General features: G+C 41.9%; 1 protein-coding gene across 1 annotated transcript in view; it reads right to left on the bottom strand.

The window, feature by feature from the left end:
• PLG (plasminogen) overlaps positions 1-11017 on the bottom strand; it is a 43537-nt gene that overhangs the window by 20955 nt on the left and 11565 nt on the right. The window contains exons 5-10 of the mRNA XM_040448716.1: positions 10254-10393; positions 7736-7856; positions 6154-6272; positions 4815-4977; positions 3978-4123; positions 446-611 (exon numbers count right to left, since the gene is read on the bottom strand). Coding sequence (XP_040304650.1) covers positions 446-611; positions 3978-4123; positions 4815-4977; positions 6154-6272; positions 7736-7856; positions 10254-10393 — 855 coding nt within the window. The remainder of the gene's footprint in view (positions 1-445; positions 612-3977; positions 4124-4814; positions 4978-6153; positions 6273-7735; positions 7857-10253; positions 10394-11017) is intronic.

The following is an 11017-nucleotide window of genomic DNA, read 5'->3' as shown; positions in this document are numbered from 1 at the left end:
TATATATATATATATATATATATATATATATATATATATAAATATTTGTGATCCAATGATAAAGTCCACTTCAGAGGTTGCAGTTTGGAATGATAAAACTCCATAGTTGAAAGATTTCATTGATCTTTAGCAGGGGTTATAGAATGGTTCTGTTTCTAAGTTTTTGGTCATGTGCTCTCCTGAGCTTTCTGATGGTGTGACTGTAACACCTCTACACATCTTCCTTTTCTTTCACAAAACTACTCAGGAAAGATAGCCAGTTTCTAACGTCTCTACTTCCAGAGCTTTTGCTCAAAGGCAAGGTGCCTAAGACATTTTGCCTCACATTCTGGAGCCAGGGTGTGAAAGAGAAATTTGGTTCTAAGAAGTTAGCTTAAAGCATGGACCTTCTAACAGAAATTTAGTTTGGCTATTGTTCCTCTCGTGGTTAAAATTAAAGACATACGCGTCTGGGTAGCGTTCTGGGGTCTTCACATGTCGGTGTGGTACCATAGATGACCAAGGTTGACACTTCTTTCCTGTGATAGTAGTAGATGATGTGCCTCGATAACTCTGTCCATTGCCTTGGTAGCACTCCTGGACCACAGGAGTTTGTTCAGGTGGTACTGAAACTGAAATAGAAGAAATCAACTAAGTAATGACTAGAACAGAGATACGTGAAGCAATTCATGACACAAACAGAACAGTAGTCTCTTGAAATTAACTTTGCTTTCTTTTCCATATTGGCAGTCAGATGGACTTGTAAAGAAAACAATAGATCCATCACACTGTAGAATTTTAATCACGTACTTTCTTTTGTAAATATTTAATTTAAAATTCAGGAAAAAACAAATGGGTCAGAGTACTTTAATTGGAAATTGCACTCATGTGCAAGTTCTTTTTCTTGGATGTCCACTGGCTGCTCATGAGAATAGATGGGTAGGATCCCAGAGGCACATTCAATAGTGTAAGCTGCACATGATGATTGGCTTCCAGTGGGGGCAGAAATGAAATCCTTGTGTGTGTGTGTGTGTGTGTGTGTGTGTGTGTGTGTGTGTTTCCCCAGGCCTTTTGCTTATACAAAGCCAAAGCCTTAATCTGATGGGAGATGGGGCAGGAAATAGTTCTGCACCCAAGAGTGCAGGCAAAATGTCCATTGCTTCCCAAGGAGGGATACAGGTAAAGATCTATTCCCCTGGAAAAGGGACAGGGAATTCTCCGGTGCTCAGAATCCTTCACTGACCCAGAGCAGAAGTCTGGTACTCTTCCACTTAAGATCCACCACAGATACAAGTTGGAATTTAGTTCCATGGAAAGAAGGAGCAAGAACATTAAGAAAACACTACCTTTAAAGCCCAAGTGTACAGAGTCCATCTAAGACTGAGGGCAGATCAGGAAGGTAGAGAATGCCTACCTCCACCAAAAGCTTAGCATTGAGTAACAAGAAATAGCAGTCTATCACTAAAATCAAGTTTAGAGCAAGAGCTCTCTGTGATGCAAGCATGTAGTGACTGCTAAAAACTAAGACCGGATTAGGAATCCTAAGAAAACTCTTGAGCACCCCCAAACATTACTGTAAGGAATGTGAAGGGGATATGAGGAATGTGAAACCTGCTTAAAGTAAAAGCAGCAACGACAACTCAAATTCTGTTCATCTTCTGATTAGATTGACTCAGTTACCCACACAAGATGCTTACAGAAAGAGGGTGTCCATTTCAAAGTGTAAGTACTATTTACTGCCATCGCTACTATTCTTCTACACATAATGTCCCACATTGGATAAAAAATAACAAGGCACACTAAAAAAGCCAGTAACAAAGAAATTAATAGAGCCAGACTCAGAGATGACCAGAGCAGACTATCAGAGATTGTGAGGTAGCTATGATTAATATGCTAAAGTATCTCATAGGAAAGGTGAACGAGATATATGAATAGGTGAAGAATTTCAGCAGAGATAGAAAGGATAAAATGCAAATGATAGAAATTTAAAAAACATGATATTAGAGATGAAGAATTCCTTTGATGGGCTGATCTGCAGACTAGACACAACTGAAAAGAGAATCAGAGAACTTGAAAATAGGTTAATAGAAATGATCTACACTGGGGCTCCTGGTGGTTCAGATGGTTAAGTGCCTCACTTGGGCTCAGATCATCATCTCACAGTTCATGAGTTTGAGCCTCACATCAGGCTCACTGCTGTGAGCACAGAGCCCACTTCAGATCCTCTGTCCTCCTTCTCTCTCTCTTCCCCTCCCCCAGTCATTCTCCCTCAAATACATAAATTAAAACTTAAAAAAAAGAAATTGTCTAAACTGACACACAAAGAGAGAAAAAAGTGGAAGGGAAAAGAAGAATATATAAGAGGTATGAGGTAATATGAAAGGGTAATTAGAGTCTAAAAAAGAAGTATGAAATACTTAGGAACAAAGATAAGATTTCTGGTCAGAAGCTATTCTAAACAGAATATCATGAAAGTAGTGAGAGAAAAAAAAATTAGCCTAGAATTCTACACCCAACAAAATTATTTGTTCGACTGAAGGCAAAATGGAGACTTTTTAAGACATACAAAAGCTGAAAGACTTCATTAGCAGCAGATCTGTACTACAAAAAATGTTAACGGTTAAGTTTTTTTTTACAGAAGAAATAGGATACCAGATAGAAATTTGAATCTTCAAAAAGAAATGAAGAACATAAGCACTTTAATTTATAATCACTTTAAAAGGTGACTATTCGGGCAAAAATAGTATCAATATATTGTGAGATTTATAACATAGTAGAAGGAAGCCCTTTGGGAACAGTAGCACAACACTGCAGGGAGGAAGTGGAAATACAGTGTTCTAAGATTCTTGCATTTCAAATATAGGAGACTAATATCATTTGAGGGTGAAATGTGATATTAGAGATGGACATTGTAGATATTGGAAAAAAATAGTAAAAACATTAAAATTGGTTTAACTAATAAGCACATAGAGGTGATAAAAGAGAATCAAAAATATTGAGTGAACACAGAGGCAGAGGAAGATTGAAAAAAATAACAAAAATCAAACAGGACAAGTAGAAACAACTTTTAAATCCAACCATATTAACAATTATATTAGGGGCACCTGGGTGGCTCGGTTGGTCAAGCGTCTGACTTCGGCTCAGGTCATGATCTCACGGTTCATGAGTCCAAGCCCTGTGTCAGGCTCTGGGCTGACAGCTCAGAGCCTGGAGTCTGCCTCAGATTCTATGTCTCCCTCTCTCTCTGCCCCTCCCCTGATCTCTCTCTCTCTCTCTCTCTCTCTCTCTCTCTCTCTCAAAAGCAAATAAAAACATTTAAAAAATTAAAAATAAATAAGAATAAAAATAAAGCAATTACATTAAATGCAAATGCTAAACATCTCAGTTAAAAGGCCGAGAGAAAAGAGGTATACCAATAGTGAAAATGGGGCTGTAAGGGCTGTATTCCTACAAGTAAAAGCAGACTGAAGCGAGCAGTCTTTCCAAAGATAAGGGGAGACATTACATAATGATGAATGGGTCATTTCTTCAAGAAGACATAACAATCCTAAATGTATATCTGCCTAACAAAGAGTTCCAGAATAGATAAAGCAAACACAAGACCAAGAAGATATGGACGAATCCATAGCTCAAGTTGGAGACATCGCCATTCATCTCTCAGAAATCTATAGAACAGAGATAAAAACAAAAATTAGGAAGGATTCAGAAGAGCGAAACAACACTAACCCACCCGTCCTAACTGGCCTTCGTAGAACACTACCCGACAACAGCAGAGCTACCTGCTTTTCAACAGCACGGGGCACGTTCACCAAGACAACCATATTCTCGACCTTAAAACAAGCCTCAACAAATTCAAAATAATTGAAATCATACAGCATGCTCTCTGCACAGAGCAGAAGGAAACTATAAACAAAGCTACTGTGTCCTGTGGCACCACTGAAGTGGAAAAACCCAGAATGCCTCGGGGCCCTCGGTGAGCTCTCATTCCCCTTCCTTACCTGGGGCGTCCAAATGTTCTGAGGACAGTGGCGAGGACTCACAGGACGGGATCTGACAGTATTCCCACCTCACTTCGCTGTTGGTCGTATAGCACCACGGAGTTGTTTCTCCATCAGGGTTGCGACAGTAGTTTTCATCCAAATTTCTGAAAAAGAAGTGATTGGGAATCCAGCTTTTCAAAAAGGCTCAATACATAATGGTGCATGCATGCTTGTTGATGGCGATATTGGGGATGCACCCAGCTAATTCTCCAGAATGACACAAATCAAGTAACAGGCGGAAACTTAAGCACAGAGGGATTCCGCAGGATCCGCAGAATTATGGCACCAATGCTTCTCACTGGCAAATGATGGGACTATGCGCCTCCACTGTGGATAGTGAAGCAAAATAGGTCTTTTGCTGTGGGCTGGGTGCTATGCTCAATGTGGAAAACACAGTGGGTATTTTCCAGACCGTTTCTGCCTCAAGAAGGATACATCATAGCTGTAGAATTTAAGTGTTCTCAAACCTTACTGTGCATTTAGTGGAGAGCTTTCCAAAAGACATTGTCGGGACCCACTTCCGAGTTTCTGATTTAGTGGATCTGGACAGGGCTCAAGAGTCTGCATTTGGAACAAATTCTGATGATGCCAGTGCTGCTGGTCTGGGGAACCACACTTAAAGAACGAGCGTTAGAGGAAAGGCAGTGTGAAATTTCACTTCCTTGTGTATGACTTGGCCAGTTCTCATTCGAGAATACTTAAATGGTGGTTCCTCTAGTAACAAAGCCAAGGCCAAGTCAGTGGGATCTCACATTCCATTCAGCAGACAGGGATTGAGACCAGAGGCCGACTTACTTGCAAGGGAAGTTTTCAGGGGTCCTGTTGTGCTTGTGAGGGGTCTGTTCGCTCCAGCGCTGACAAGTATGTCCAGATACGGTGAGGGACACCTTCCCTCGATAGTTTTCACCTTTGCCTTTCAGACACTCATACGTTGGACCAGAAGTTGGGGGTGGTGTTGCTTGAATGGAGGTAATAAATTACTATGAGTATTTTAAAAAGAAAGAATGCACAGATGGATAGTGCAGGAGGGATGGAGACAGGGAGAATCAGCCTGTCTTCGGCTCATCCTCTCTCGGCATCTGGCATTTGAAAGTTGTCCATCATTTTCAAAAGAAGTTGACTTGGTAGGGTTTATTAGATCACCTAATGAGGAACTCTTCCCAAGACAAGACCCTTGGAGTGGATGCTGCTTTTTATATTTTCTCTGCTCAGTTCATCATTCATGGTAAGAGTCACATATACCAATGATACAACTTCCTTTGCAATGAATAAATTATTCACTGAGTAAACATAACTGGAGAACACGCAGCATTCTATAAAGCCAAAGAACAAGGAGCCCATTGAAAGAAGGCAAAAATTACCTCCAAGGAAAAGCGGATGCATACAGAAATCAAGAAATTCTTGAGAGGAAAAAAAAAAAGACGACAAAATAATTGATATTCATAAAGGAGAGCACCTGATAACCTTCAGAGTCCCAAAGCACGATTGTCAGATCAAAGAACAGGAAGCCACCATCAAGGTCTCCTGCATCTTTTTTAATCTTCGATGACTGTCCTTGTCTAAATGTTTAGTCCTCTGTTACAGGTTCTCCCAGAAGGAAAACATAAAATTGTTTCTTCCAAGTCATTCCTGCCAAGTCTTCCCCTGAACACTATCTTTCTGCTGCTCTCTCACAAGTTTGGCTTACTGAAAAACTGCGCATCCAGAGAGATCGCTTTGTTTACAAAGCAACAGTCACGAGGAACTCGGATTGATTTGAAATCCATGTATCAGAAAGCATGGGTCTGTTGCCCTTGTGCACTAGAGAAAAGTAGGATAGCAGAGATTCTTCCCCCAAACCTACATTGAACTGTACTTGGAAGAGACAAGAAAAACAACAACGAAAACATAATCAGTAGAGGCTCTGACCAATTACCTACAGTCATCAATAAATTGTTTTAAAAGAGCAATTATATCCCACGGGACCTATAGGGCACGTTCTAGGCACAACGCTCGAGCCTGATGCAAGGTTTCCGTTTGTTTTTGTTTGTTTGTTTGTTTGTTGTTGTTTGCTTGTTTTGTTTTGTTTGTTTGTTTCTATTTCAAGGGCATAACAGGTGAGGATCCCTGAGGACTGGGCAGGAGCCATACTTACTACAGCGCGGGATGTCACAGAACTCCCAGCGTTTGTTGGGATCTGTGGTGAAACACCACGGGCGGGGCTCCCCATCAGGGTTGCGGCAGTAATTCATCTTCAGGTTCTTGTTTGGAAATCTGAAGGGGTAAGAAGGATTTTAATAGCACTGAGCATTTACATTTATGGGTGAGAACCACTTCAAATGAGCAAATATTGAGCATCTGCTGTGTGCTAGGCACAGTCAGGCACCCAAGGAAATGACTGGATGAGAGCTGTCCTCAAAGAGGTAACTATCTCATTAGAAAGATTAGCTCACTATTCCAAGGGCTGTTTTTCTAACAGTGTATATATGCAAAAATCACAGGCCTTCATCATTTTGGCCATCTGGAAAATTAATGTAGGCAAACTCCAGTTATTTAGCTGCAAATGATAGCCATTTGAAAATACAAAGTACTCACTGACCAGGGATGGTCATCTAAGACACTGTATAGTCAAGAAGGTGGCATCTTCATAACTTAAAGGAATGGTCCTTCTGGTCTACCAGGTTCTGGTCCTGTTAGCCTTTAAGCTTATAGAAACTGGAAGGGAGAAGGTATACTCCTGAAGCACTTGGCCGAATAGTGCCCCAGGGACCTCTGCAGGGACCTAGTGACGGAGACTGTGAGATGCACGGCAAGCCTGTGGCCATTTGGGCTTATTTCACGTCCCTGTCTGAAGCTGTGAATATTCAGTCAGGATGTAGAGAACAACCAGCAGTGGCTTAAACAAGCCTCTTCTAGTCTCTGGAAAGTGAATTTATCCAGTCTGGGCCTTGAGGCCTTTCCCGTATTTCTCCTTTGAAGGCAAATGACAACGGCTGTGTTTCAAGCGAGCCCTGTGGAATGGGATGTATAGAAATTCAGGGGAGTTGTGAGCCACAGTGAAATCCGTGGCTTAGTCCCATTTCCTATGAGTTTTATAAGGCCCATTATGAGGCATTTTCCAGTACAATTAGTGTGAGAAGGAAGACCCAGAAAACCTTACTCTAGGAATCATCATTACTTTCCAGATCATGGATTCTTATTCCTATTATAAATTCATGATCCCCTTTGAAACTCTGGTGGAAGTTGAAAATCCTCACCCCAGAAAAATGCACTGATATAAATACACATAAAACGATGGGGATTCACAATCCCTAAGGCCCGTCCGTAGATCATACATTAGGAAGCCTTGAATCTCATCAGTATAAAGGAAAAGGAAAGGAATAAAGAGAGGAGGGAAATACTTGGAAAATACACAAGTGAGATGTATCTGTATTTCTCACAATTCAATGTGCATATGAATCAGCCAGGAAGCTGGTTATAATGCAAATTCAGATTCAGAAGGTCAGAGATTCTCCATTTCCAACAAACTCTCAGATGATATCACTCCTCCCTGCACCACATTTTGAGTAGCAAGAAATTATACCTCAGTTGCAATGGTGCCGGAGGATACACACTTCCAAATTCAAAACATCAGATGTGTTCTCTTCCTGAGGCATGCGAAAACATCTAAATAACATTAAACGCTCCCTAGAGGTGTAGAGTTGTAAACGTCGAATTGCTTTTCCAGTAAGACTTACTTGGAAGGAATATATCCGTGAGCATGTGGGGTTTGAGAGTTCCAGGACTGGCATTCGATTCCAGAGATGGTCTTGGAAATTTTGCCCTCATAGTTTTCCCCACTGCAGTGCATACATTCATCTGGGCAGAATGGAGAAGGAGGAAAGGAATGAAGGAAGAAACAGAAATGGAGGAATCAAAAAAGAGTAAAAACTAGCAATGCCTCAAATACCACTAGCTACTTGTTCCTTTGCATTTTCCAACAATCACTTGACAATGAAATTGCTGCAAGCACTCTTCTAATACACTCTAAAACGTCATTCTCTCCTTCAAAGAGCAAAATTCATGTATTTCGGTCAATACCCCCTCAACTATTACACTCATGACCACGTCCAGAAATTCTGTAACACCCTGTTCCTCAAACTGGGATCCACTGGCCTTTGGTGGGTGGGAAGGGTATGGGGAGAAGGTGCACGTATCCCCGGAAATCTGTAAGTTCTCTACGAAGATTTTTAAATACTTGATGTCTTCATTTCAATAACAGTCTTTAGAAATTTCTAGGAAGTTATTCTGATCATGTGGATGACTGCCAGTGAGTTGGATTTTAGTGCTTGAGTGTTTGTTGGTGCTCAAGGCCTCCCCGGAGACCAATATTCACCTAAAGTGACAGGGCTTCTCTTTTTATATTATAGCAGTAGCCCCTCCTTATCCGTGGCTTTGTCTTCTGTGCTTCAGTTACCTGCGGTGAACCGCAGCCCGGAAGCAGATGATCTGACCTATCGTCAGAGGGTCGACAGTAGCCCAAGGTTACATCACAATGCCTACGACATTTCCCCTTGCTTCGTCTCATCTTGTAGGCATGTTATCATCTCACGTCACCACCAGAAGGGAGGATATGGTACAATAAGATATGGAGGTGGGGAGGCCGCATCCACGTAACTTTGATTACAGTTATTGTGTATAGTGTATTGTCATAATCACCCCCCTTTATTATCACTTACTGTTGTTCATCTCTTACTACTCCCTATTTATCATTAAACTTTATTGTATGTAGGTACAGGGAAAAAGACAGTATATACAGGGTTCTGTACTGTCTACAGTTTCAGGCATCCACAGTGGGGCTTGGAACGTATCCCCTGCGGATAAGACGGGGTTGGGGGGGGGGCCACTCCTGTACTGAGAAGCAAGACTGCTTGTTTTTTGCACTCCTACATTATTTAAAAACTGAAACTTTGGTCTGGAGTTCTTTTTTTTTTTTTCCTCCCATTTACATTTTCTTTCTTTCTTTCTTTTTGGAATTATTGGAATAACATGGTGCAGTGGAAGAATCTAGGATTTTAATTTTTACGGAATGATAACGAAACCAGAGGCGGACTTGATACGAAACTGATGCTTTCATGTCATTTAAGGGCCAGATGACCTCATGACATCATATACCAGTAAGGCATCTCTGTGGTTGGAACGAAGACGGGAGAAGTGAGCTGTCGCACGGTGCATATACAATCCACACTGCCACACAAATTCCGCCCTCATCCATTCCCCTTTTGCACCAGTAAATGTGGCAGAAAATAGGAAACGAAGAAAAGTTTTTCAATAGGAGGTTCTTAAAGTTTTTAGCATTTACTCCCAAGGTATGCTATTCAACTGGTTGGTCCTTAAAGATAGCGGATTGCTGGTTTAAAAACCCGGGTTGATGCTTGGCTTTGACAAAACAGCAAAGTCTACCGCATTAAGTGAATACATGTATTTGGATTTTACTGATGTTGTGGTTCTAACGATTTAATCGCAAATCTGTTTTTGGCTTTATCCTGTGTAAGAGCTTTAAGTGTAAGAAATGGTATCTAGGAGGGGCGCCTGGGTGGCTCAGCCGGTTAAGCGTCCGACTTCAGCTCAGGTCATGATCTCACAGTCTGTGAGTTCGAGCCCCGTGTCAGGCTCTGGGCTGACAGCTCAGAGCCTGGAGCCTGCTTCGGATCCTGTGTCTCCCTCTCTCTCTGCCCCTCCCCTGCTCATGCTCTGTCTCTCTCTGTCTCAAAAATAAGCAAAAACATTTTTAAAAATTAAAAAAAAAAAGAAATGGTATCTAGGGGCATCTGGGTGGTTCAGGCGGTTAAGCATCCGACTCTTGGTTTCAGCTCAGGTCATGATCTCACGATTCATGAGATCAAGCCCCACATCAGGCTCTGCACTGACAGTGCGGAGCCTGCTTGGGATTCTCTCTCCCCCCCCCCCCCCCGCTTGCTCACGCTCTCTATATCTCAAAATAAATAAATAAACTTAAAAAAAGAAATTGTATCTAGAATTTACATCTACTTTGATACTTATACATATTGAAACATTTAAATAAAAATAATTGAGGCCAATAAATAGGGATGAGTCTGAGCAAATTTTTGGTCTTTTCCCAGAGGTAAACACATTACTCAATTTTGTCAAACATGCCACTAATTGATTGTTAATAATATCCCTGTAGGGAATCGCTCTACAGCACGTTACAGATAGATGGCAGATGTGAGAACATTTTCTAGAGCCGCTCCTGACCTTCACACTCTGGAATGTCGCAGTAGTCGAACCTCTTGTTTGGGTCTGTGGTGTAGCACCAGGGTCCGTCCTCGTCATTGTCGGGGTTCCTGCAATAATTCTCCTCCAGCCCCTCCGAAGGGTACTTATCAGGTGAATAGCTGTAGAGCGTGGGAAAGAATCCCCGTGACTATACAGCTGACCCTTGAACAACACAGTTTGAACTGCATGGGTCCACTTACATGCAGATGGTTTTCAATAAACACAGCACAGTACTGGAATGGACTTTCTCTTCCCTATGATTGTCTTCGTAACATTTTCTTTTCTCTAGCCCACCTTATTGTGACAATACAGTCTCTGATATGTGAAACGTTCAAAATGTGTATTACGTGGCCCTTTATGCTATCAGTAAGGCTTCCAGTGAACAGTAGGCTATTTGTAGTTAAGTTTGGGGGGAGTCAAAAGCTATACATGGGTTGTCAACTGCGCAGGGGGCCAGTGGCCCTCATCCTGTGTTGTTCTAGGGTCAAATGTATTTTATAATTTGGTGGGGAGGGGAGTGAAGGCGAGAACGCGGGCAGGGAGGGGCAGAGGGAGATGGAGAGAGAGAATCTCAAGCAGGCTCCGTGCCCGGCACAGAGCCCAGTGAAGGGCTCAGTTTCACAACCATGAGATCACGACCTGAGCCGAAATCAGGAGTCAGATGCCTAACCAGCTGAGCGCCCCAGGGGTCAAATGTGTTTTAAAAGTCTGTATGCTGTTAGGAAGGCAGAATGAGATGCCAT

This window comes from Herpailurus yagouaroundi, unplaced genomic scaffold (assembly GCF_014898765.1).
Source record: "Herpailurus yagouaroundi ecotype Mexico unplaced genomic scaffold, PumYag 198, whole genome shotgun sequence".
Classification (NCBI taxonomy): Eukaryota; Metazoa; Chordata; class Mammalia; order Carnivora; family Felidae; genus Herpailurus; species Herpailurus yagouaroundi.
Note: the sequence above shows the minus strand (reverse complement) of the source record. Positions and strands in the feature narration are given on the sequence as shown.